The 26,697-nt window shown below is 49.4% G+C and overlaps 1 protein-coding gene across 1 annotated transcript in view; it reads left to right on the top strand.

The window, feature by feature from the left end:
* Positions 1-21,169, top strand: part of SYN3 (synapsin III) — an 80,569-nt gene extending 59,400 nt beyond the window's left edge. Inside the window, exons 4-8 of the mRNA XM_008055446.2 lie at positions 1,807-1,909; positions 6,710-6,844; positions 7,697-7,784; positions 16,595-16,883; positions 20,643-21,169. Of these exons, the coding sequence (XP_008053637.2) occupies positions 1,807-1,909; positions 6,710-6,844; positions 7,697-7,784; positions 16,595-16,883; positions 20,643-20,775 (748 nt within the window). The 3' untranslated portion in view covers positions 20,776-21,169. The remainder of the gene's footprint in view (positions 1-1,806; positions 1,910-6,709; positions 6,845-7,696; positions 7,785-16,594; positions 16,884-20,642) is intronic.
* The last annotated feature ends 5,528 nt before the right edge of the window (positions 21,170-26,697 follow it).

Here is a 26,697-nt window from a genome sequence, read left to right as displayed (position 1 = left end):
AGCCAGCATATGACCCCACACAGTCATCATTTGAAAATCGCCTCTGAAAATCAGACCTCCACCTTCCGCTGGGAAGAAACCTGATTTCTGAGTATGTCTCAGGGCACAGCTCTCCCTAAGCATATGGTACCCCAAAGGTCAGCCCTTGGTGCCAAAAACAAGGACCCTGATCAGAGAGGCCAGAGGTCTCTTAGAGCCCCAAGGACCACAGGTTGTCCCCAAATGTGGCTGCACATCAGAATCACATGATGTGTTAAAAAAAAGAAAGAAAGAAAGAAATTATTCCAACATAGAGTGGAGCCCCCATACTTGGCTGTTTGTGTGTTCGTTTGACCCTCTTGGTGATTCTGATAGACATTCAGAATCAGATCTAGGCCTTCCCATTTTACAGATAAGGAAACTGAGGCTGCAGAAAGAAGAGACTCCCCTAACATTATTGAGGAATTCATAGCAAGAATTTAGGTCCCTGGTCTCCCATGCTGAGGAGAACAGAAAGGCTAGGACATCAAATAGAGGAAGGGCAGCTTGCTTGAAATCAGGAATCGGGCAGGAACTGGGTTTGGAAGCTGCACAGTCGTGTATCAATCTCTCTGAGTCTCAGTTTCTTCATGGGTAAAATGGGTTGAAACCTTCCTAATAGAGTCGTGGTGGGCTTAGAGAGAATAAGGCTCGTAATGCCTGGAACGAAGCAGGAGCATGTGAGTTTTCATCCTTCCCTTTACTTCTATGAGCTCCCATGTTCCTTGTCACAGCTGCGAGAGACAACCTGGCTGGAGCCAGGAGATCAGGTAATCCTGGCTCTTCTGCTGCCTTGCTAAGTGACCCGGACAAGCCACACGCCCTCTCTGGGCCTCAGTAAGCCTTGGTGGATAAGATGGGAGTTAGTTCTAAGAGCACTTCAGCCATGATCCCTCCCCAGTCCCAGACACAAAGAGATCTGAGTGCAGGAGTGCCCTGTGTGACCCTGGAAAGTGGGGTGAGAGGCAAGAACATTGACACAGAGTCCCCTGTGACTCCCAGATCCAGCCCATGAGGGAAGCCAAGTGCAAGCTGGGAAGATTCTTCAGATACAACCACCCTCTTGTTGCAAGGTCAAAGTTCAGCGCAGAGATCTGTCCCCTGCAAAGCAAACTGGCCTTGCAGTCATCAAGTGGTTGGAAAGGGAACAAAAGCCACGGGTCCTGAGGGCCAGGCCCCTGGGCCTGGCGGGTGCAGCCTGCCAGGCTCCCCGGCCCACCCGCCCCAGGCCTGGGGAGAATGCACCCTTTGTCCCCCACGGGCTCTCGTCTGGCCCGGGCTCAGAGATGGGGAGGGCAGGCAGGGAGGGGTTCCTGCAGCCCCTGGAGCTGCTTTCCCAAGGGAAAAGGGCCGCAGGGGCAGCTGGGTGTCAGGATGGCTCTGGAGGGGGCAGTGCAAGCCCCCTCACTGCAGTGGAGCCCACCAGGCGTGGGGGAGAGGTCTCCCCAGCTCTCACGCCTTCTCCCTTGCCCTGCCCCCTCCCTTCCTTCCCAGCTCTCCTTCTTTCTCTGGGTCCCTCTCACTGTCCCTGCCTGTGGTCTGTCCGTGTCTCTGCCTCCCTTCCTCCCACTGTCTGCCTCACTCTTTGCCTGAGACTCGAACTCTGTCTTTCCAACTCTCTTGTGCATCGGTCGCGGGCTCTTACTCTGTCTCTTTCCATCTCTGTCTGGGTGCGTGTGTTTCTGTCTCTCCCTGCCTGTTTCTCTGTGTGTCTCTCTGCCTCTCTCCCTCTGCCCCCTTCCCCACTTTCTTCGCCCGCACTCACTGTCCATCTGTCCATCCCTGCAGGTACAGGCTGTGGGTGGACAGCTGCTCGGAAATGTTTGGCGGCCTGGACATCTGTGCTGTCAAGGCCGTCCACAGCAAGGATGGCAGAGATTACATCATTGAGGTGAGGACAAAGCATCAGTCCTCCTGGCCTAGTCTGGCCCCGCAGGTGTGCTGGAGGGAAGGGATCTGTTCCTGGGTCTCCAGTAGAGCCCTGTGTCCTGGCTCCTGGACACATGCAATCCAGGCCTCGGTGAACAGCTGCCAGAGGCCTCTCCCCAACGGCGGCCCTCCTATCTCTCCTCAGTCCCACCCTGGGCTCTGAATGGAGTGGGAGAGCTCTGGGCATGAGATTAACGACTTTCCCCAGCCTGCAGGCCCAAGAGTAGGAGAAGCACATTGGGCCAAGGGTCAGCAAGGTTCTGCTCCATGGGACCTCTCCCATTTCCTCGCTGTCCAAGTGTGTAAAGTGGACGCACTTCCCCATGCAGAGAGTCCATCATTTTTTCATTCAACAAACATGGATTCAGGGCTCCCGTGGGCTAGGCACGGGTGTGGCTCTGGGATACACCTGTGAACACAATAGGTACTACGTGCAGGCTCTCAGGGAAGAAGGGTGATAGACAAAAGCAGGATGCTGAAGGTTCTGAGGGGACACAGCTGTGCAGGGGTGTGGGTGGAGGGAACGAGGTAGGGAGATCACGTAAGAGAGGACTCCCAACGTCATCCTAAGTGAACGAACACAGGAACAGAAAACCGAACACTGCATGTCCTCACCAGCAAGTGAGTGCTAAACTAAGGGTCTGCAAAGACATAGAACATGGTCTCACGGACACCGGAGAATCAGTAGTGAGAGGGGCTGTGGGTGGAGGAATAGAAAGTTGCCTATTGGGTGCAGTGTGCACAGGTGAGGGGGGTGGACACAGGTAAAGCCCAGATTGCTTTGCTGCAATGCAATGCAGCTGTGTCACCAAAAACTATGTGTACCTCCTAGAGCTATTAAAATAAAGAAAGAGCCGGGCTCGGTGGCTCAGCCTGTAACCCCGTGCCTTTGGGAGGCTGAGGTGAGTGGATTGCCTGAGCCCGTGGGTTCGAGACCCGCCTGGGCAGTGAGACCTCATCTCTACAATAAATCAAAAAATCAGCCGGGCGTGGTAGCGCATGCCTGTAGTTCCGGCTACTCGGAAAGCTGAGGCGGAAGGATCGCCGGAGCCCAGCAGGTCGAGGCTGCGGTGGCCGGGAGTGGCCACTGCACTCCAGTCTGGGCGACGGAGTGAGACTCCAACTCAAAAATAAATAAAGAAAAATAAAGAAAAAAATAAATTTTAAAAAAGAGAGGGCTCCCAGAGGGGCTGGAGCCTTGCCCCTCCCAGTCCCACCCTCTCCTCACCCTCCTCCCCGCTGATCCCCGCTGCCACACCTGGGCTTTCTGCCGTTTTCCCCTGAAGACACCCCTGTGACCTCAGGGTCCTCCGGCCTCTCCCCAATCCCACATCCCCTCATGTGCACCCCTTTCGGCTCCCTCCTTCCATGGATTTCTCAAACCACGGGAGAAGGGAGTGCCGACACAGAGCCAAGCCACGTGAGCCAAGACACCTCCTGGGTGTGAGCGGCTCAGGGGAAGCACGTGGCCGGGGTGACCGTGGGAGCCAGCCAGCCCTCCTATCCCTCGTGTCTGCCCCACTCCCCAGGAACCCACAGCCGAGTGGGACCAGGTGACTCCATGGGTGGGGGCCCAGCCATGCCAGGAGGGGCTGCCTTGGAGGTGGGAGGGTGGGTGGAGGAGAGCCCAGGATGGACACAGCCTCTTCTCACCCCAGAATGGCTGGGAAGCTCCCATGGGAAGAGCTGCCGTTCCAGTCCTCCTCTGGAAAATAGCTCTCCTCCCAAGTCCAGGGATTCCTGGATGATTCCTGAAACTCCCTGGGAGGAGCCACGGGCGGCAGGCATGCTGACCTGCAGGAGTGCTCCCTAGAGGAGCCAGTGTCCGCCTTCTAAGGCTACCCGGGAGCTTCAGATGAGGCTGGGGCAGGGGGCTTCCTGCGGGGGCACTGAAGCTGCTGAGACCCCTCCCGGCCCCCTGCCTCTCTACGTCACTCATGGGGACCCCCAGACCCAGGCCCAGAACTGGCCCATAGGCACTCACTCATTCTTTCATCCAATGAGTCGCTCCGGGCACAGACCCCAAGCCAGGGAACACAGCACACAGCGAGGGGTGGTGGGGCCCTGCCTCCTGGCATTCCCAACAGATGAAGGACTCCTGGACCCCCATCCACCCAGCAAGCTAGCCCCCCCTTCTCTTTCTAACCCCATCTCTGCCCTATGAGCTCAGGCCTCTCTGGGGTTCAACTTTCACTGTCACTCTTGGGAAGAAAAAATATCTGTGCCCGTGGTCCCGGCTTCCTGCCTCCAGACGTTCAGAGGGTCAGGGATGAAAGACCTTTCACATTAAAAAAAAAAAAAAAGCAAAAGCAGTGAGTGGGCTTGGGCTAAAAAAAAAAAAGGAAAGAAAGAAAGAAAGAAAGAAAACAATGTCCCAAAATGTTCCAAAAAATAAAAAAGGATGTTTTCTCAGATTTTTTTTTTTCCTCTTCCCGTTGAACCCTGGGTCAACTCCAGCCCATGTCACATTTTTTGTCATGATCAAGCCCCTACCTTCACAGAGTTGTTTCCCTTGCTTCTAGGTTTGGGGTGAGGTCAGGGGCTATGGGGAGCTTGTTACCAGGAATATGAAAGATATTATCCCCCAATAAGGGGAAAAAAGGCGGAAGAGATCCAAAATTACTAGTTTCTTCAGCCACCTCTGTGGTGAGAACAGAAAACTTGCGTGAAATGTTTTGTAAGGATCCTCACCGTGAAATACTCAGGGAAAAGACCCTTGACCTTGTCCTCTCTGACCTGTCCAGGGAATGACATCGCTCACTGGAAAAAATGTTTCCCCAGGGAGACCAGAGTGTCCACTTCCTTTGGCTGGGTCTACCGTAGGGATTCCAGAATTCTCTGACCTCGTGGTGGCTGTTTTCCACTGCAGGGAACATAGGAAATAGAAACCAGAACAAAATGGGGTGGACGGGGGCAGGGACGGGGGAGAGAGGACAGACAGGGTGCAGGAAGCCTGTGTGCGTTCGGGGCGGACGCCACGGTCCCAGCTCAGCTGTGTTGACTGAGAGACTGACTGTGTGCTGGGCACTGGGATCCCAGATGCCTCAGGCCCGGGCACAGCCCAGGAGGAGCTGAACCTGGGAGAGTCCTCAGGACCCTGCTGGAAGCAGTATTCACACCCTTGAGTTTGCTTTTCAGCCTCCCAGTCACAGTGGGTTTGCTTTTCAGCCTCCCAGCCACAGTGGGTTTGCTTTTCAGCCTCCCAGCCACAGTGGGTGCTCCACTGAAAGCCCCAGTGGAAGGGTCTTAGCAGCCGCCAAATTACCTCAGTTCACAGTTGAGGAAAAAAAAAAACAAAAAACGTAGGTCCGTAGAGGAAAAAGGACTTGGCCAAGTTCACACAGCAAGCCCACAGCAGAACCAAGGTCTGGAACTCAGTTCTTCCCAGTCCTTCCCAGTCCTGGGGTTTAGGGAGAATCCGCTTGATGAAACAGAAGGACCGTAGATTGCTAGCAATATGTCCTTGAACTCGCCACTCTGTTGACCCTCAGTCTCCTCGTAATATGATAAGGATAATAATTGATCCTGCCTCCAGAGCTATTCCGAGATGTATGTGACATCACCCACGCCCAGTGCCTAGAACAGGTCCCAGCACATAGTAAGTGCTCAATGAAGCACAGCTCCTGTCAGTGCCCTTATCATTAAGAGCAAGGGCCTGTCATTCCTCCACTCAAAAGGTATTTATTGAGAACACACCCATTTAACAGGGCACAGGGCCCATCCCTGGCCTTGAGGGCTCCCAGCCTGGTTGTGGAGACAAAATAGACAGGAGATGACAGTGCTGTGGGGTAGGCTATGCAGCGGGACACCCAAGGTGAGGACAACAGGAGTACAGAGGTGAGGTGGCTTGTCAGAGCATGTGCAGTCAGAGAGAGCTTTCTGGAGGAAGAGCTCTGGGTGTTCCCTGCTGGATGGGAAGGGGCTAACCAGGTAGAGAGTAGGCAGAGGGAACCCCATGCATCTGGCCTCGCGTGAGGAGACAGCCAGGCAAGTCCAGAGTCTGGGAAAGGAGGAGACAAGACAGGGAGTTGGCTGGGTAGGTGAGTGCAGATGGCTGAGTCCCAAAACAGCCATTTTCCAGATCTGCCAGGGTCTGACAGACACCCCTCTAAGACCTTCCATAGCTGTCCATGCCCAGGGAACCACGTAGAAGGTTGGCCTGTGTGACCTTGGGAAAGCCCTTCCCAACTCTGGGCCTCAGCTGCTCCATCTGTAAAAAGAGCAGAAGGGACAGATGTGACCCCTCAGGCCCCCTCTCCCCTTTGAGAACAGCCCAGCCCCTGTGGAATGAGTGTCGCTCCTGGCATCTATCCTGCCAGGGCCTCGGAGAAGAGGCCCTTCCTCGTCCCTCTCCTCGGAACCCTAGGTCAGCTCCAGCCAGTGTCATTTTTTGGTCATGATCGAGCCCCCACCTTCACAGTTTCCGGCGTTGTGGAAAGCCTTGACCGTGGGCCAAAGGAGAGGAGGCCAGCCCAACTCTGGAAGGGGGCCGGAGTGGGAAAGGAGGGGGCGGAGAGCGGCTCCCCAAAGAGAAGTGCAGAAAGGTCAGCAAAGTCTCCCCAGGCCTCGTTTCACCGCTGTCGTCCCGCAGATGTGGGCCGAACTGGACCACATCCAGGGAGCTGGTGTCCCCTGGACCCAAGGGCACTGTCTCCCGGGTGCCCAGTCGCAGCTGGTTTGCATGGAGGACGTCGCCATCTGGTGGTCACTTGTGGGATGTGCTGCCAGGCTCTCCGGTCCCTCAGCCTCCTCTCCCCCACAGGTAATGGACAGCTCGATGCCCCTGATTGGAGAGCACGTGGAGGAGGACAAGCAGCTGATGGCTGACCTTGTTGTCTCCAAAATGAGCCAACTCCTGGTGCCAGGAGGCACAGTGCCCTCGCCCCTGAGACCTTGGGTAAGATCCCAGGAGCAGAGGAGGCGTGTAGCCACAAGAAATGCCAGGCAGCCTGGGAATGGGGGCCCCTCGATCCAAAGGACATGCCCCCAAGAAGGGACCACCATGGGAAGAAAGAAATGGGGTGTGGGCAGAGGCTGGACACAGGGAGAACTTCTGGGACCTGCCCTGATGGGCAAACGTCGGAGGCTTCCAGGGGCCCCTTCTCCCACAGACATCCTGGGGAGAGCAATCTTGCCTCGGCCAGCCTTTGGCATCCATGGGCAGAGATGATTGACAGGTGTCCCTTCCATGCCCAGCACCCTGAGCCTGAGCAGGATGTGTGTGTGTGCACATACGTACAAGGGTTCATGTACACACATGACCTCTGGAGCTCCCAGGCCCCAGTCAATAGAGACTGTTGTGTCTCTTGCTCCCCTCCCCCAACCTCAGCAAGTTCCCACGGCCCTCACCTCCTCTACGGTCCCCACCCTAGCCTGCCAGACCATTCTTCAAAGAATGTGCCGGCTCTCCAGCTTTCTCGAAATGCAGGTCTCAAAACCTGCTCCCCGCCCCCACCTCCTTCCCCACAAAAACTGATCCATGATGATAGATGCTGGAATCCTGGTTATAAGTGAGGGGGTCGCTTGCTGGGAGGGACATAGTGCTGCCTCTTCCGGAATGTTTTGCGCCTTGATCTGGGCGGTGGTTACACTGATTGTGCCCACGCAGAACTTCATGACACCCGACACTCCAGAACCGTATGCTTTGTGTCAGTCTCATCTCAGTAATCAAAAGATCTTTCCAAGTCCTCCTGCCCAGGAAGTGAATGGTCACAAGATATCAACAGGCTTCTTCTCTCTTCTGCCCTAGGCACCACAGACTAAGTCGGCAAAATCTCCAGGGCAAGCCCAGCTGGGGTCTCAGCTAGGACAGCCCCAGCCTCGTCTACCTCCACAAGGTAGGAACCAAGACAAGGACCGAGAGAACCCGTCCGTGTCAGTGAGGATGTTGAAATGCACTGAGGAGTTCACATGTGACTCCCAGGAAGCACTCTGGGGAAAATCCATCTTAATGCTCTATCCACAGAAAGTGCTCGCTTACTCATAGGTAGAAAGAATGAGACTATGCGGTCCGTCAGCTCCTTTTAAACGTCAGGAAAGGAGGAAGAGAAATAGAAAGCAAAGTATTAAGTCCCCCCGACATGTGCCAAGCACGGTGCTGGGAACTGTCCCATCCATTTTCTCAGGTTTACCCTCAGAGGCTCTTCAGTAAAAACATCAGTGTTTCCTTTTTATGGAGGTGGAAGTTGAAACTTTGCCCAAGGGGACACAAGAACAGCAGGCTTATAAGTGTGGCCTTTCAGAACTTCCAGAAAGCGATTATTCCTAGCAACGAGAGGTGTCTGGTTATAGATTTGTGAGTCAACCAGCTAGAGTGAGAAAGAAAAAGAAAAAAAACAGAACACTGTCCATAACCTTGTCCCCTGAAATTCTTCCTCAAAAATACCCAGCATTACTATGTAAATGCCACCATTTATTAGGGAACGGATAGACTACCGATGACAAGAAGAAATCATGGCCACCGCTAAGTGACCTTCTCCAGGAATGCCAGCTGCTCGGGCCTGGGAGAAGTCGCCCTCCATTTCTGGTGTGAGCAGACCTTCTGACACACTCTCCGGCACTTGCTGTCCCCAGCCGTGAGTGTCAGAGCAGCTGGCATCAGGAGAGGCTTTTAAGGCTCTGCTTAAACACCTGTCAGGAAGAAGGCATTGCTAGCATGTTGGACCCTCCCAGTCTGTTATTAAAGTAACAGATTTGATGCTTCTTGGGAAAAGTTAGCACTGAGAACGGAATGGCTTCCTCTTCCACAGGTCTTAGGTAAAATGCTTCAACCATCTTTCTTGTCTATGTTTCTCTTCCTGGAAAAGCAGAAAGTATTTAAGAAAAAGGAAATCAGCCAAGCACAGTGGCTCATGCCTGTAATCCCAGCACTTTGGGAGGCCAAGGCAGGATGATCGCTTGAGTCCAGGAGTTTGAGACTAGCCTAGGCAACATAATGAGACCCTGTCTCTACAAAAAAATAAAAATAAAAAATTAGCTAGGTGTGGTGGCGTGCACCTGTAGTCCTAACTTCTCAGGAGGCTGAGGCAGAAGGGTCATCTCTGAGCCCAGGAGGTTGAGGCTGCGGTGAACCATGATTGTGCCACTGTACTTGAACCGCCAACTCAAAAAAAAAAAAAGAAAAGAAAAAGAATGAAGGAAATAAATAAATAAATAAATAAATAAATAAAAGGGAAATGTCACCATTGTCCACAACTATGTTCAGGCACACCTCAGAGATATTTCAGGGTCTCTGCCACAGCATGCCAATAAAGCATGTATCACAATAAAGTAAGGCAGGCAAATATTTTTTTACAAAAATTATGTAAAATTTTATGTAAACATAAAAGCTGTGTTTACACTCTGCTGTAGTCTCTTAAGTGTGCAACAGCCTTATGTCTAAAAAATACATCATTTATATTTAATTATAAAATATTTTATTGCTAAAAATGCTAACAGTCATCTGAGCCTTCAGTGAATTGTGATCTTTTTCCTGCTGGAGGGTCTTGCCTCACTGATGGCTGCTGACTGATCAGGGTCGTGGCTGCGGAAGACAGGGTAGCTGCGGCAATTTCTTAAGACAACAGTTCCTTGGGAGGCTGAGGTGAGGGGATTGCCTGAGCCTGCAGGTTCGAGACCTGCCCGGGCAACTTGATGAGACCTCATCTCCACAACAAATAAAAAATTAGCTGAGCGTGGTAGCACGCGCCTGTAGTCCCAGCTACTTGGAAGACTGAGGCAGAAGGATCGCCAGAGCCCAGCAGGTCGAGGTTGCAGTGGCCGGGAGCGGCCACTGCACTCCAGTCTGGGCAACAGAATGAGATTCCTACTCAAAAAAAAAAGGAAAAAGAAAAAATAAGAGAACAGTGAAATTTGCCAAATCAGTTGACCTGTCCTTTCATGAAAGATCTGCCTGTAGCATGTGAGTTTGGCCATGAGATTGATCGGTTCGGTCTCATCTCCAGGCTCCTCTTCTCATTGTCTTGCTGTTTCCATCACATCTGCACCTCCTCCATCAATGTCTTGAGCTCCTCAAAGTCATCCATGAGGGCTGCAATCAGTTTCTTCCACATTGCTGATAGCATCGATAGCTCTACCTTGTTCCCTGAATCTCAAATATTCTTGATGGCATCAAGAAGGATGAATCCTTTCCAGAAGGTTTTCGATTTCCTTTGCCCAGATCCATCAGAAGAATCACTGTCTAGGGCAGCTTTAGCCTTATAAGATGTAGTCCTTAAGTATTAAGATTTCAAAGTCAAAATTGATTCATGAACTGCAGAATGGATGTTGTGTTAGCAAGCATAAAAACATCTTCAGCAGAACTCTTGGGTGACTGGGTACATTGTCAATGAGCAGTGATATCTTGAAAAGAATAATTGTTTCTGAGCAGAAGGTCTCAACAGTGGGTTTAAAATATTTAGTAAGCCATGCTGTAAATAGATGTGCTGTCAACTAGGCTTTGTTGTTCTATTTATAGAGCACAGGCAGAGTAGATATAGCATAATTCCTAAAGGTCCTAGAATTTTCTAAATGGCCAATGAGCATTGATTTCAACTTAAAATCACCGGTTTAAAGTCCCTAACAAGAGAGTCAGCCTGTCCTTTGAAGCTGTGAAACCAGGCCTTGATTTCTCTCTAGCTACGGAAGTCCTAGATGACATCTCCTTCCAATAGAAGGCTGTTTCATCCACATGGAAAATCTGTTGTTTAGTGCAGCCTCCAACAGTGATCTTTAATAGATCATCTGGATAATTTCTGCAGCTTCTCCATCAGCACTTGCTACTTCACCTTGCACGTTTATGTTATGGAGACGGCTTCTTGGCTTAAACCTCATGAACCAACCTCTGCTAGCCTCCGACTTTTCTTCTGCAGTTTCCTCACCTCTCTCAGCCTTCACAGAATTGAAGAGAATAAAGGACCTTGCTCCGAATTAGGTTTTGGTTTGAGGGAATGTTGCGACTGGTTTGATCTTCTATCCAGACCATTCAAACTTTCTCCAAATCAGCAGCAAGACTGTTTTGCTTTCTAATCATTCATATGTTCACTGGAGTAGCACTTGCAATTTCCTTCAATAACTCTTCCTTTACATTCACAACGTTGGCTGTTTGGCACAAGAGGCCTGGCTTTTGGCCTATCCACTTTTGACGTGCCTTCCTTACTAAGCTTAATCACTTCGAGCTTGGAATGAAAGTGAGAGATGGGCGACTCTTTCTTCCTTTCACGGGAACACTTAGAGGCCACTGTAGGGTGATTAACCGGCCTAATTTTAATACTGCTGTGTCTCAGGGAACAGGGAGGCCTGATGAGAAAGAGAGAGATGGGGGAGGACACCTGGCAGGCGGAGCGGTCAGAACACACACATTTCTCGATTCAGTTTCGTCTCATACAGTTCTCAGCACCCCAAAATTACCATAGTAACATCACAGATCACCAGCGCATACAGAATAATAATGAAAAAGCTTGAAATATTCTGAGAATTACCAAAATGTGATGGGGAGAAACCGAGTAAGCACAGGCCGTTCCAAAAATGGCACCAAGAGACTTGCTCAACTCAGGGCTGTCACAAACCTTCAGTGTGTGAAAATAAAATATATCTGCTCATCGCAGTAAAGCAAAGCCCAGTAAAACCAGCTCTGCCTGCACAAACGCACACCAGCATTCTTCTTCAGCAGATAGATGCGTGTTTGAACCTAGTTCCATGTCTCACTGCCTCTGCAGTCTCAGGCAAGTCACATTCCTTCTCCGAGCCTCAGTTTCCTCAGGGTAAAGGAGGAAGTGACAGCCGCCACGTGGAAGAATGAGCTTTCCATGAGCTCAAGAAGGAGAAGCCAGGGGTGAAGTGTCTGACGCTTAGAAGTACTTAGAAGATGCCAGTTCTTAGCACTAGTAACTTACTATTGATAACTTGAGTCATAATTATACATGTTGCTTTTAATGATTATCATGAGCCATCCTTATAACCCCACCGTCCTCCTGCCTGGCAGTCATTTCATGGTTATAAATGTCCAAAAGCAACTTAGTCCTCTCCCTCCCAGGCTCCTGGCGGCCTCTGCCCACCCCCTCCCCCTCCCCACACTGCCTCAGACTTACTTTTTAAAAACACATTTGAACAGAGCCCTTTTAAAACAGAGAGCTACTGTATTCTGATTTCCTCTCTGGCCAAGAGCAGAAACATGCTTGATAAAGAGGTATTATTTTAAGGGACATGAAGCTAAACACAGTTTTAGTGAGTTGAAAAACAATCAATTTAAAACCAATTAAGGTAATTAAAGAAAATGCCCTGTGAATTAACATTCAGATTAAAAAATAACAAGGTTAATTTAAAAACAACACTTTCATTGAGTTCCCTAAATAACAAGATCACATTATTAACCTGTTTTGAACTCCCTGTTCATTTCAACTCAGTAAAAGTGAAATTTTCTTTTAATAAACTCCATTTTTTAGCATCAATCCTATGTTAGGCAAGTAATTTCTATATATAAGTTAATATTTTTGTACATGCCCAAATAAAAAAATACTAAAGTGTTTGTTGAGCCAAGAAGCTAGAAGAAATAACCAGGGTGTCTCTTGATAAATCCCAGGTGTGTTACAGGGACTCAACAAATAGTTAATGAATGAATGCATGTGTATTGAGATATTAGGAAGATATTGTCAACTTGGGGTGGGGGGAGGGAGAATGGAGGGGTCCTTCAGATAAAAGTAGAGGCCAGTCATTGTGGCTTACACCTGTAATCTCAGCACTTTGGGAGGCTAAAGCCAAAGGATCGCTTGAGGCCAGGAGTTCAAGACCAGCTTGAGTAATACAGCGAGACCTGCCCCCCACCCACCCACTGTCTCTACAAAAATAAAAATAAATTAGGCAGGCATGGTGGCACCCGCCTGTAGTCCCAGCTACCTGGGAGGCTGATGTGGGAGGATTGTTTGCACCCAGGAGTTCGAGGCTACAGTCAGCCATGATGACACTGCTGCACTCCCGCCTGGGTGAGAGTGAGACTCTGTCTCTAACAACAACAACAAAATGATAAAAATAGAAAATACATGTTTTCTTTGACCTGCAGTAGGTTTAGACAACACCAAAGTCACCATTTAAAAACTAGGAGGTTGCCAGATGCGGTGGCTCAAGCCTGTAATCCCAGCACTTTGGGAGGCCAAGGCGAGAGGATTGGCTAAGTCCAGGGGTTCGAGACCCACCTGGGCAACTTGGTGAGACCTCATCTCTATAATAAATCAGAAAATTAGCCAGGTGTGGCGGCGCACACCTGTAGTCCCAGCTACTTGGAAAGCTGAGGTGGATGGATCAAAAAAAAAACCCCAGGAGGTTTTATTTAAACAACTAGATTTCCAGCTTTGCTTGACATCGGAGACGCTCTGGAAATAGTTGGCCTGTGTTCCTGCATAGCCCTGTCCACAGGCATTCATAATAGCTGCTCCCACAGAAGGGCCAGGACTCTGCCATTTGTCTCAGACCCTACTCCTTCCTACTGCCACTTCCACAGTGACAGGGAGTGTTAACTGCTATTTTCTTTATGTGTGTACCTCTGCAGTGAAACCATTCTCTGGATTTTTTTTTTTTTTTTTTTTTTTGAGTTGGGTTCTCACTCCATTGCCCAGGCTGGAGTGCAGTGGCACACTCACGGCCACCCCAGCTTCGAACTGCTGGGCTCCATCAATCCTTCTACATCAGCCTTCCAAGTAGCGAGAACTACAGGTGTGCTTCCACACCCAGCTGATTTTTTTTTTTTTAATTGTAGAGATGAAGTCTTGCCAAATTGCCCAGACTGGTCTCGAACCCGTGGGCTCAAGCAAATTCACTTGCCTCGGCCTCCCAAAGTACTGGGATTACAGGCTGAGCCACCGAGCCTGGCCTGAACTACGTTTTTATCTCAGGTGGGAACATTGTTTAAAGCCACATTGTTTTTCTTACACTCGCCTGCTTTATTTATTTAAGTACCTCCCTGGCCCTATAGATGATTGAGATCAAGGTGACTTCTGATGTCCTGGGATGTACAGTCGTGAAAGAGTTAATGAATGAAAGCCATGTGCAAACGGTTGCTAAACTGATGCTGCAACTTCACCCAACTCAGAAGTGTCCTGCAGCCTCACATAAATGTTCAAATTGGGAGGAATGCCTGATGTACAGTCCAGCGGTCTCATTGGAAACCCAGAGAGGAGGAGTGACTTACCCATGGTCCCACAGTGAGTTAAGGGCAAGGCTTGAGACAGGACCCGAGGCTCCTGGTGCCAGTGTGGATCGGGGCCATCAGACATGCACGCCCTTGGAAAATGTGTGCCCAGCTGCCACAAAGTCTGAGGGAGGAGGCTGGCTGGAACCTAGTCCTGCTCCCCCTTGCCCCTGGCTCAGAGCTGCTGCCACGGGAGGAAGCGCCTTTTCTTTTTCTTTTTCTTTTTCTTTTTATTAGAGACGAGTCCTTGCTCTGTGACCCAGGCTGGAGTGCAATGGTGCGATCATCACTCACTGCAGCCTCGAATGCCTGAGCTCAGGTGATCCTCCTGCCTCAGCCTCCCAAGTAGCTGAGATTATAGGTGCACCACCACACCTGGTTCACCTTTTCTTAATTAGCACAAAGATGTATGAAGGCTCAGGGCAGCCCTTCGTGGTGTCGTTTTAAAAAAATAAAACAAAAAGGGGCTTTTGAGTCAAAGAGATCTAGGTTTGAATCTTGGCTCTTCTCTGATTAGTAGTGACACCTTGAACAAGTCAGAGCATATCTGGGACTCAGTTTTGCTTTACAAATGGGGATGGAAAGAATGTCTAACCCTCAGAGTTGTGAGGATGCCGAGTCTAAGGCTGGGATGTAACAGAATCCCTGTTGTTAGCGAGCCACAGAGATAGGTCCCAGCACCTCTTAGCTCTTGGCCGCCTCATCCTTCTAAAGTGCTCACAAAAGATGTGCAGTAATGAGCCCAGGGCCTCCCTCATGCTCCCCGGAGCAGGTGTGTCCTGGGAGAGACCAGCAGGCAGCCCGTCTGCATTGGCAGAATGCAGCTCACCATCAGCCCTCCTGCCACTCAGCCTCTGGGGTGAGGAGAGTCCCCTTCTCGCGGGAGCCTTGGAATTCCACTCCACGTTGCTGCTGTGGGTTGAGACCTCCCCATGTCCCTCTGCTTGCGGGTGGAAGCCTGTGTGTTTGGTGCAGTGACGGGGACGTGCCAAGACCCTCTGTGGCTTTCTGCAGCTCCCCTTCCAGTTAAGAAGCCTCACTAAGGCTCTGTGTCCATCTCGACATGTGAGTACGGGATCCGCCTGGTCAACCTCTGTAGATCACACGATACACTGTTCTTGAATGCTCTCAGAAAAGTTGAGATCGCGACCCAGAAAGTCAGGGCGAATACTTCTCACGGGTTCCAAAGAAATACATCTTCAGTGTGGACAATTTCAGTGAGCAGAAATAAGAGAATAAAAATCCTCCCGAGCCCACTGCTTTGGTCGTTGTTGGTTAGTGCCTCACGACTCAAAGTATGGAAGGCCGGGAACGGGTTAGAAATGGAGCAGCATAGAGCTGGCCTACATCTGTCAGCCCAGTTCCCTGAATAACAAACCGCCATAGGCTGGTCAGCCTCAACAACGGACATTTAGTTTTTCCCAGTTCTGGAGGCTGGACGCACAGGATCAGGGTGCTGGCAGGGCTGGTTTCTGGTATGGTATCTCTTCTTGGCCTGCAGATGACAGCCCTCTTGCTGTGTTCACCTCTGGCCTTTCCCTGTGCCTGGGTGCACACATACTCTTGCTGTCTCTTCCTCTGCTTATCAGGATGCTAGGGATCTGTCTTATGTGGCCTCACTTAACTGTGACTCCTCCTTAAAGAACTTACCTCAATGCAGTTGCATGGAGGGTTGGTCTTCAACATATTCATCTGGGGATTGGGGAGCACAATTCAATTCATAACACCACCCAGACCTACCATATCAGCATCTTTTGGTGTGCGTGTGCGTTTCGTTTTGTTTTTAATCAGGGTCTCATTCTGTCACTCAGGCTGGAGAGCAGTGGCACACTCATGACTCGCCGTAGCCTTAACCTCCTAGGCTCAGGTGATCCTTCTGCCTCAGCCTCCCAAGCAGCTGAGACAGGCATGTGCCACCACACCGGGCTAATTTTTTTGGTTTTTTCAGAGACGAGGTCTCACTATGTTGCCTAAGCGGGTCTCGAACTCCTGGGCTCGAACAGTCCTCCTGCCTCCGCTTCCCAAAATGCTGGGATTGCAGGCTTGAGTCACCACACCCAGCCCAGAATCTTTGTTTTGAGGAGCTCCCCCAGGGATTCCTATGCATGGTAAAGTCGGAGACACAGTGGTTTTAGGTACTGCACAATCTTCCGGTCTTTTTTTATGTATGTTCAAAAATGGAATAAAACTGTCTGTACTGTTTCCTAGACTGCTCTTTTGTTTAGCAGTATATCTTTAGCATATATCATCAACAATATCCTGTCATGTTATATGGTCTAGCCACATGATATGTGATGACCACAGCTCCTTCCATTATATGGATGTATCTAATGTTTCTAATTGCCTCCCTATGGTTAGGCATTTATATTGTTCTGTTTTTCGCTGTTATTAAAAAACGCTATAATGAACATCCTTGAAGCAACATTATTTGTGTGCAGCCACATCGATCCTAAGAAAGAAATTGAACCCTTTTCTCTGGCCCTGTAGGGGGCCCTCGCCAAGCTCAGTCTCCTCAGCCCCCGAGGTCTGGAAGCCCCTCCCAACAGAGGCTCTCCCCGCAAGGCCAGCAACCCCTGAGCCCCCAGTCCGGATCTCCGCAGCAAAGGTCGCCAGGCTCTCCGCAGCTAGCCCGGGCATCCAGCGGCAGCTCCCCAAACCAAGCCTCCAAGCCAGGCGCCACCCCCGCCTCACAGCCCCGGCCCCCCGTGCAGGGCCGCAGCACCTCCCAACAGGGCGAAGAGCCCAAGAAGCCAGCACCACCCCATCCTCATCTCAAGTAAGTGCTCTGGGAATTGGAAAGGGTATATAGGGTGGAGTTGGGCAGAGCTGGGAATTCGGGGGAGTCAGAGACAAAGGAAGACTTGGTGAGGTCTTGCCTAGACTATAAATATAAACACAGTTCCAGAGGATAGAATTCGGTGGGGAGGCCCAGCAAGGTGAGAGTGCAGATCAGGCCCCACCGCAACCTCCCGTGTGCGCATGTATTGGTTATCTCTTGCGGCCTACAAACCATACCAAAACTTAATGAGACCTCATCTCTACAAAAAGTGTAAAAACTAGCTGGGTATAGTGGCACACACCTATAGTCCCAGCTACTAGGAAGTCTGAGGCAGAAGGATGGCCTGAGCCCAGAAGGGCGAGGCTGCGATGAGCCATGATCTCCAGCCTGGGCCAAAGAGACAGACCTTGACACCAAAATAATGATAAATTTCAGATAAACAAAGGCTGATTCTAAGTACAAGTATGCCCTGAATATTGCATGGAATATACTTTTTTTTTTTTACTTTATTATCAAGATGTGCGGTACAAGTCAGGATTAGGTATATAAATAATGCATGTGTAGGTGAATTTTGGGCCTCCAACTGGTCCTCACGTCCCCTGGTTTAGGATCAGGTGCCCTTTGTATTGTTACGTGCCTCCTCCCACCCCCCATGGTGTCCCACGACTGCCGATCCCTCCCTTGTGCTATTGTGATTAATGTTCAGGTCCCACTTATGAGAACATGTGGTGTTCAGTTCTTTGTTTTTGTGATATATCACTAAGAATGACTGTCTCCAACTCCATCCAGTTTGCTGAGAAGTACATGATTCTGTTCTTTATGGCTGCATAGTATTCCATCGTGTATATGTGCCACATTTTCTGGAATATACTTATGCTTTAAAAAGTCTTTGCTTTTCACCTGAAATTCAAGCTTAAGTGGGCATCCTATATTTTTATTTACTAAATCTTCTGGCAACCCAGCTTCCTGGGTTCACTCACATAGCCACAGTCATCTGGCAGTTTCTCTGAAGATGGAGGGTCCCAAAAGGCCTTGCGCACATCTGTTTGTTGGTGCTGGCCATCAGCTGGGCCTCTCTCTCCGTGGGGTCCCAGTGTCCCCAGGGCACAGCTGAGCTTTCTCACATGGAAGAACTGCTTTCTAAAAGGGCACAAGTGGAAGTTTCAAGGCCTCTTAAGGCCTAGCCTTGGAAGTTACACCATGTTATTCCACCACATGCTTTTAGTCAAAGCCAGTCACAGGGCCAAGCCTGCATTCACGAAGTGAAGGAAGACTCTAGTTGGGAGAAGTCATAAAGTCACATTGCACAAGGGTGGGCTCCAGAGACGGGAGGAATCCCTGCTGTCATTGCCATAAATCATCCCTCACAACACACATACACATCCTGCTTCCTCTAGGCCCATCTCTCGGTTCTAAGGCCGGGGAGACATCCCAGAGAAGTGCTCTTTAGGACACTCTCCCTCCTTCCAACCCCGAACACTAACGTGGATCATCCCAATTTCACAGCAACAGCTAGCGTCCTCTCACATTCGCCACTTTGCCTCCTTGTTTTTTGTTCAATTCTCATACATTTAGGAGTTTATAGCTGCTATTATCTCCATTGTACAGATCAGTAAGCAGAGAAAGATTCAATAACTTTCCAAAGTTTCCACTATTGGCAGGTTGAAGATCTGGTACTGAACCCAGGCATCCAGTCCAGGGATCATGCTAACAGTAAATTTTTTAAATAGGTGATATTCACATGGTCCAAAGATCTAAAAGCTATCAATGGTCACAGGTATACGTTGAAAAGCCTCAGTTCTACCCCACCCCATTTCCACCCAATGCTCTGCTTCCCCTGGTCCCAGAAACAACCACCTTTGTTGGTTCCTTGTGTGTCTTTCCAGTGTTTCCTTATACAAATACAAAAGTATACATTCTGTTACCCTCCCCCATGTACACAAATGGTAATCTTCACTATCCACTCCATCCTGCTTCTTGCTTTTCATGTTTAACAATAAATCCAGGCTGGACATGGAGGCTCCAGCCTGTAATCCCAACACTTTGGGAAGCTGAGGTGAGTGGACTGCCTGAGTCCATGGGTTTGGGAACAGCCTGGACAACTTGGTGAGACCTCATCTCTACAATAAATCAAAATATTAGCCAAGCATAGTAATGCATACCTGTTTTCTGGCTACTTGGAAGGCTGAAGCGGAAGGACTGCCTGAGCCCAGCAGGTTGAGGCTGCTGTGGCTGTGAGGCATGCCACTGCACTCCAGCTTGGGTGACAGAGTGAGACTCCAATTAAAAAAAAAAAACCCAATAAATCCACCCAGTTGTACTGATTTATCTAACTAACCCACTATAAACAGAAACTTGGTTTAATATTATAAATCATGCTGTAATTAATAACGTTAACCATCTACTTTCATAACTGCAGAATTCACTAAAGACAAAATACTTGCATGGTGTTGTTGGATCAAAGGGCAAATGGATTTTTAGTTTGACAGATACCAGCAAGTGGCCCTCCAGGCAATATACCATAGTTTTGGGCAACAGATTCCAGAGTCAGACTGCATAGGTTCAGATCTCAGCTTTACCACTTAAAAACTGCATGACCTCAGATAAGTTGTTTAATATCTCTGTGCTTCAATCTCCTTGCATCCAAAATGGGCCAGTAATCCCACAGGGTTGCAATGAGCATATGCACAGTGAGTGCCCAGAACGCTGCTTGCACTATGTAGGCATGTCCATGAACAGCCTGTCGCTGTGTAAAAAGATCAGCTCAGCCAATCCCAGGACAGACAAGGGTTTGGGACTCAAGCCAGGCTTGGGCACTGACCTCACAGTCATCTACTAATCTCGTGATTACGGCTGTTAGGCATTTGGTTCAATTCAAGTCAGCAGGTATTCACCAAATGCTCACTCTGTGCCTTGAGGGGTAATGAACAAGGCGTGAAAGACATCCCATGCTTTCAGGAGGATTTCAAGCCTTTAATGTGGCAACCAGCCCATGTACAGGTCTCTTGAACTTGTGACATATTTATACCCCCTCTTTATATGTCTGTCACTTCCACTAGACCACAAGCCTCTCAAGGGCAGGGCCCTGATTGCTATACCCCATCACCTGTCACCACGCCTCACACGTGTGAAGTGCTCACAGAACACAGCTGACATGAGAGAATTCCAAACTGGGGGTGGAGGAGCGGGTGGAGGTAGAAATTGAAGCCCAGAACCTCAGAGTGGGGAACAGCCCTGAGGGTGGCTCCACCAACCCTGCATTTCACTGAAAAGGTAAGGAGGCCCTGAGGCGGTAAGGCACCTGCTAGAAGGGTCTAGAAAACAGGCCTCCTGATTCCCAAACTAGTGCTGGACATGACAGCAGGAGTGACTGTAACCTGATGTGGATGCAGCACACTCCAGTTTACCAGACGGGTTTGTACACACAGGCAGGGAAGTGGTCAGGTGCCTGCTGTCCGAACAGTCTGGCATAACGGAAAGAGGGTGAGCTTTGAGTTCTCCCCCAGCACTTGCTGTGAGGACCAGGACACGGCACTTGACTCTGTGAGCCCCAATTTCTGAACCTAAAAAATGAGGATAACAACCACCACCTTGCAGAGTAAATTACATGTGTCATAATGGAAATCCAGGTTTCTGGTCCAATTTTCCCTGCGCTGATTGGGGTCACCCACCTGGCTTCCAGGCAAGCCCCCAAGGTTCATTTCCTCGTCAGTCTTGACCTTGTCCTCCCCCCAACCCCTTGCCTTTCTGTTTCAGCAAATCTCAGTCCCTGACTAACAGCCTCAGCACATCCGACACCTCCCAGCGTGGGACCCCAAGTGAAGACGAGGCCAAGGCCGAGACCATCCGCAACCTGAGGAAGTCTTTCGCCAGCCTCTTCTCTGACTAGTCCTGCCCCGGCTGGGAGGGAGGGGCGCTCGTGACAGCGCCCCTCGCCTGCTCATCTTCCTTCTCAGCCTTGTTCCTGAGGGGAACAGAATGGAGGGCCTGAGGACACATTTCCAAACGCCTTTGACCCAGAAGCTGATTATCTACACGTATTCCCATTTTCCTTTACCACAACATTCCAACACTGTCTGACTGAGGGGTGGGCCTTTGAGAGCCTCCAGGGTCCTCAAAGCAGGCCTGGAAGACAGATGCCACATCCCTCTGCACACCCACATGCTTGCTTTTCCGCCAGGTAACTAAGTGAGATGTCTGTGTGTGGCTAGTTTTCACATTTCTTCTGACTGTTTTGCTCACCTTTGAGCAAAGGTCCGTCCAGGCCTTTCCCACCTCCATCAAACACAGACACTGTCCTGGACCTCAGCAATCTAGGAGGCAATAATCTTTTAACAGTGCTTTGCAAACAAAGAGAGAAAACCCTAGCCTGGGGAACCTACCCCTGCCCAAGCCAGTTCCATCCATGCTCAAGAGCTGCTCAGATCAGGCAGGCAAAGGCTCCATCACACCCAGCCACTAGTGGAGTCTTGAGGACAAGGGGAGGAGACCGACCCTGTGTGCCCAGTGGGGCCTTTCAGAACACAGGAGAAACAGAGGGAGTTCTTTGCAACACCATTCACACCCAAAGCGTTATCCTCCACTAGACAACCAAGAGCAGGCCACAGATTCTTGTAAGAGTCATTCCTCATTCAGAGGAGAAAGAGGTCCTGAACTGCCCGCGGAAAGGGTTAGGTTAGGGCTCCTGCAACCTTCTGCATTACATCAGAGTTTGGTCTCTCTGGCCTCCCACCAGGAATGTTGCTTCCTTTTAAAGGATATGTCAGGAAACAGAGAGAAGCAACAGACTAGTGACACAGGATCAGAAAGTGCAATGATAGTCACTTCCAGCTCAGCATTTCACAGATTCTGTACAGCAAGGTGTTGGGTAAGCTACTCAATGTCAAAAGGGCCCCATGGTCAAATATGCTTAGGAAATTAGCTTTAACATTGTGAAACCCAACCTGATTTGACTCAACAACTGTCAAGTTGGAAAAAGTAGTCTTGACTCCCTTTCCAGTACTCTTTTCCCTACCAGACTGTCTCTCATGCTCAGATGGAGTTCAGGGTGTTCCAAATCACCAAGCACCTGGTGCTAGAAACACTGTAGGTGCCAGAAGCCGCCTTGTCCCCAAGAGAGCCTAGGATATTACAACAGTCATGTTAGTGCCTCACCACCCACTCTGCAACCTGAGCTATGTCTTCCCCTCACCATCCACAGAGGGAGAAAGGTAGGTAGAAACTGGCCTAGAGCAGCTTCCAAGCTGCCTGCTTTTATGCCCAAACCACCATAGGTTGCTTGATAATAAGCTGAGACCTAACCAGGTTCTCAGGGGCATTAAAGCAGGCATCTCTTTTTTGGTCCTCAAAAAGCAAAATGGAGTGATGAGGACAAGATTAGAGACTCTCTCCTCTGTGCACAGGGTCAACTAGAGGCCTCAGCCTCGAAAGAGCCTGCCTCCAAGCTGGACTTCGGCAGGTTATTGGCTGGAGACTGATTTAGTGTCCAAAGTGCGAGCTTTACACCTGGCTGTCAGAGGTCCATGTGGCCTCGGGGGTCATCCTACATTGCCCACCCCCGCCCCAGTCAGGTCAGTATTAAGAGCAGGAGAGCCCCAGCTGATTCAAGTCCTCTCTGTCTTGTTCAGGACCCTGGTCTTGGATTCAGTAGTGAGTAGCAGCACTGGCATAAGACCAGAGAGGTCTAATTGAAGGTGACCCCTGGGGGCCATAATTTGGCAGCTGGAGACTGATAGGCTTAGGTCTGGTTACACTGGCCAGGATCAGCAACAAATAAAATTGCCATTGTGTGAGGCACAAGATAAACAGTGAGGACTCTTTCCGGTACCCAAAAGTCTCACCATCCTTATTCTGTCTCTGTGCTCAGCTGAGCTCCCTGTCTATGGGACAGTCCCTGGTGGTATGTCCGGAGCTCACTCTGCCCAGGACCACCCCCCGTCCTTCCTGCTCAACCTATGCAATGCAACAGAACCAGCAGGTCACAACAATGAGCAGCCAATCCTTCCGAGGCAGCTGAGAGATTGGTGGGTAGTCAGACACACAGAGCTACCGCGGTGCAGTCCCCACCCCAACACACCCTTCTGGACCCCGAGGCAGGAAGGGGCCTGGGAGTCACTACACCCACAGCCATGCTTTGGGGAGGTCAGATGAAAAGGGAAAAGATCAGACCTTTGGGATTCCATAGAACTTTGCATCTTCCTCCTGCTGCCATTGACTTAATCCTTTCACCACTCCCTAGCAACTTCTGAAGAAAGCCAGGTGGGGCAGGAGCCAGGAGGGGAAATTCCAAATGTCAAGCGCAGGTACCTTTTAAAGCCATTCTGCTGAAAGGAATTAACAGGCAAGTATAAATATTGGTTACCGTAAGGTTTGTGAATTGCCAAGGATTCTGGGAGTCCCATACTTAAATACACACAAATCCTGCCTGGATAATCACTGGGAACTAACAAGTCTGCACCCTAAAATCCTGTTGCTTAATTTTCCATTCATAATTCTCTTTCTAGGGGGTCTCTGAAGACCTGCTTTAAGAGAACTACTTCCTCACTTGGCCCTGAGGGGTCACCAGCATAAGCAACATGTTGAGGAACCCAAAGCAGCAGCCTCTCCTGCTTAAAGGTTCTGGGCCCTCCCTGCTCTCCTTCCTGACAGTGGCAGTTCAGGTTGCCTGAGTGGAAGGACCCAGGGCACTGCCCCTAAGTCTACCATAAGATTCAAGCACAAAGAGTTATAGGACTTAAAGTTTGGTTTCTTCCATTTAAAAAAAAATCCCCCTTTTACTCAGGAATAGTTCTTTCAAAGACACGTGTAATGCTGTGCAATGCTCTGAATAAAAGGGTTAGAGAATACTTGTAGGGCAGGGTATAATACCACGAAGTCCTCATGTTCCAGGAAATTAGGAACACAGGAAACACCTGTGGCATTCATCACTCTTCAACAATCTCACCCAATTCTTAGTCATAAAATATAGCTCAAAACACAACTGAGCGGGAGAGACTGGACAAAGTTTCTCCAAGTGTGGGCTATGGCTGTGTGTGAACACAGGCAGATGAAGCTTCATTTACAGACCAAAGGAGTCAGAACTTCAGGACCTGGGACCCAGAACCTGCAGCTTTGCAATCTCCCCAAGCATTCTGAGGTCAAACCAATAACCCTGAGCTAAGCTGTCAGGAAAGGCCACTACACGAGCAACAGTATTGGTGCGAGTGTGGTCACCAGCACAGTGAGGAGCCCAATCCCGTAGGGACCAAAACAAGCATCTCCACAAACAAGGACCACACGTTGGTCAGGTCATAGAAGTTCTTGCCTGGATTTCCTGTGTCAGGAGTCCAGGGGAAAGTGGGCTGGCACATGTGCCTCTCTTGTGAACCCTGCGAGTTAAGTGCAGGCATGGTGCTTGGCACACAGCAGGTGCACAGGACAGGCATTAGGGTGGCCCTCCTAGAAAACTACAAAATTAATAAAATGTAAGCTAAGTATTAAAGTTGAAGTAAAAGGCTGAGTCTCAATGTAAGAACATCACTTGCCTGGGAACAGCATCAGACCAACAGAGACCAGTAAAATGAGATAAGTGAGAAAAGATGAAGAAAATCAATGGTGGGTTTTAACTCCTGAAAGACCTCTTCTAAACTAAATCTGAAAAGGAATGGGAGCAAGCTGAATGAAAAGCATGAGCCTGCCCCCTGCAAGTTGATGGCAGGGCTGCCAGGGCCAGCAGGCATCACAGGAGGCTACAAACAGGCTAGGACACCAAAGTGTGTACAACGACAGCCCAGGCCCAGGGAAAGGAAGTAAACAGATGCCACCACCCAACAGGACACAGCCATTTCCACACGGCAGAGACACAGCTCCAACCACCCACAGGCACACAGTGTCTTGTTGGGACCCTGTCACTTTCCACGCCAGAGAACACACTCATTTCTTGTGCTTTATTCAGATTCATACAATAGCTTGGTGTCTCATTTTGTTTTCCGTGTTTTGAATTGGTGAATGGAAGCAGGCTAGAGGCACGAGCTAAGTAGTGAGAGTTTCACCAGGTTCACAGGGGCATTAAAGCAGGCATCTGTTTTTTGGTCCTCAAAAAGCAAAATGGAGTGATGAGGACAAGATTAGAGACCCTCTCCTCTGTGTGCACAAGGTCAACTAGAGGCCTCCGCCTTAAAAGAGCCTGCCTCCAAGCTGGACAAATGGTCACTTAATCATCCTGGAAGCACAGCTCACCGCTCAAGAGCATTTTCATACTATCTCATGTTTTCTTCTATCCTAGAGTGCAAGCTGGCTGGCTTCTACCTGTACTGACAAGTGTCAAAGGCTGCCCTCAACTCCTCAGTGGTCACTGATTAAGGGTTTCAGGTCAATATTTAGACTCTAATAGAAGGTGGCACTTTCTGGTTTGTTTGGAAACAAACTGGAAGGTGGGTCGACATGCAAGTCAAAGCAGTCCATTTACCAAACACAATGCATAAAGGATACAGAGGGTCCTTTCTGTTTTCATAGACAAGACACGAAGCTGAAAGAGGAGACATGGACACTTAGACCTTGTATTCACATCTCAACCAGCAGGCCAAGAGGAAATGAAAATGGCTAGGAATTTTTTGGAATTAGTGAGTCATTTCTGGAAAGAAAACCAATCTAAAAACGAAACATTCCTTCTACAACGTGTGTTTTAATCCTTTAAAACCCTAAATACCTTTCATTATGCCGAATGGTCCGCCTAATTTTAATTTCAGTTTCTAGACTCTCATACTCTAAGGGTCTGGTCTCCATGATCTTTGATGGAGTCTAGAGCACAAGCAAGTTAACATTTCCTTGGCACTCAGCTAATGTTTAACCTGTTTTGTTATGAACAGCAGAAATGTTAAGTGCCATAACCTCTTAGGGAATCCCAGAAAAGTTAGTTGAAATTAAACCTCTGTTATAGGCGACTTACCCAGTACTTCTCAATAATCTTGTCCACCCCACATCTGCAATGAACTGGAGACTACCCAAAGAAGCACTGCCCACATGTATAGCACAGCAGAGCCCTGGGACCCACCGACTCCTCTGACGCTCTGTAATCAGTTAACTAGCTACTGGTCAGGGCAGGAGAAAGGCAAGCCATGGCACTGGGCCCTGAACATATCCAGCTCCATTAGGCAACGAAAGAATCAGAGATATTAAGCTAAGTAGTGATCTCAGGAATTGGAAAGAGGCAAAGTAAGAGTAGGAGAGGTCAGAATTCAACACTGTTTTTACACAGGGAATCACAAAATCTTAAGCTGGGAAGGGAGGATACCTTCCATGATTTGATTACCAGTCACACCAAACATGTACCTTTCATTTATAAATGGGGGGTAGTAGGGGTAGAAAGCTCTTGCTAATAAAAATAACTAAAGGGGAAGAGGGGGGCCACACAAAGTCGCAAGACTACAAGCCAATGATGTAGAGCCGCATCTTACTAAAATGCTTGCTATGGCACTAAGTAAGTCTCTTGCTTCCATGACAGTGCACCCAGGCGATGTCAGAAAATCATGCAGTGAATGCGCCACTGCTAAACCATGACATTCCCCCCATTATACACCAGCAACACACACAGCTTGACAGTCTCAGTGTGATGACAGACATGTAGGGTTTTACAAATTTAGTTATTCAAGAAAAAAAGCTTTGAAGATTGTTTTAAGAATTTATAATAAAGTAGTGAGAGGTCTGCAAACTTAGGTTTAGGGCATACTGCCAATATTGTAAACTGAGAGATTTGTAACGTCTGCAAATCAAGTCTGAGGTGAGATTAAAAAGCACCAGTACCCATGGGACACCAGCACCATCCAAGGATCTC

This window comes from Carlito syrichta, unplaced genomic scaffold (assembly GCF_000164805.1).
Source record: "Carlito syrichta isolate Samal-C Ts95f unplaced genomic scaffold, Tarsius_syrichta-2.0.1 Scaffold301854, whole genome shotgun sequence".
Classification (NCBI taxonomy): domain Eukaryota; kingdom Metazoa; phylum Chordata; class Mammalia; order Primates; family Tarsiidae; genus Carlito; species Carlito syrichta.
The sequence above is the reverse complement of the archived record's forward strand: the minus strand, read 5'-3'. Positions and strand labels throughout refer to the sequence as shown.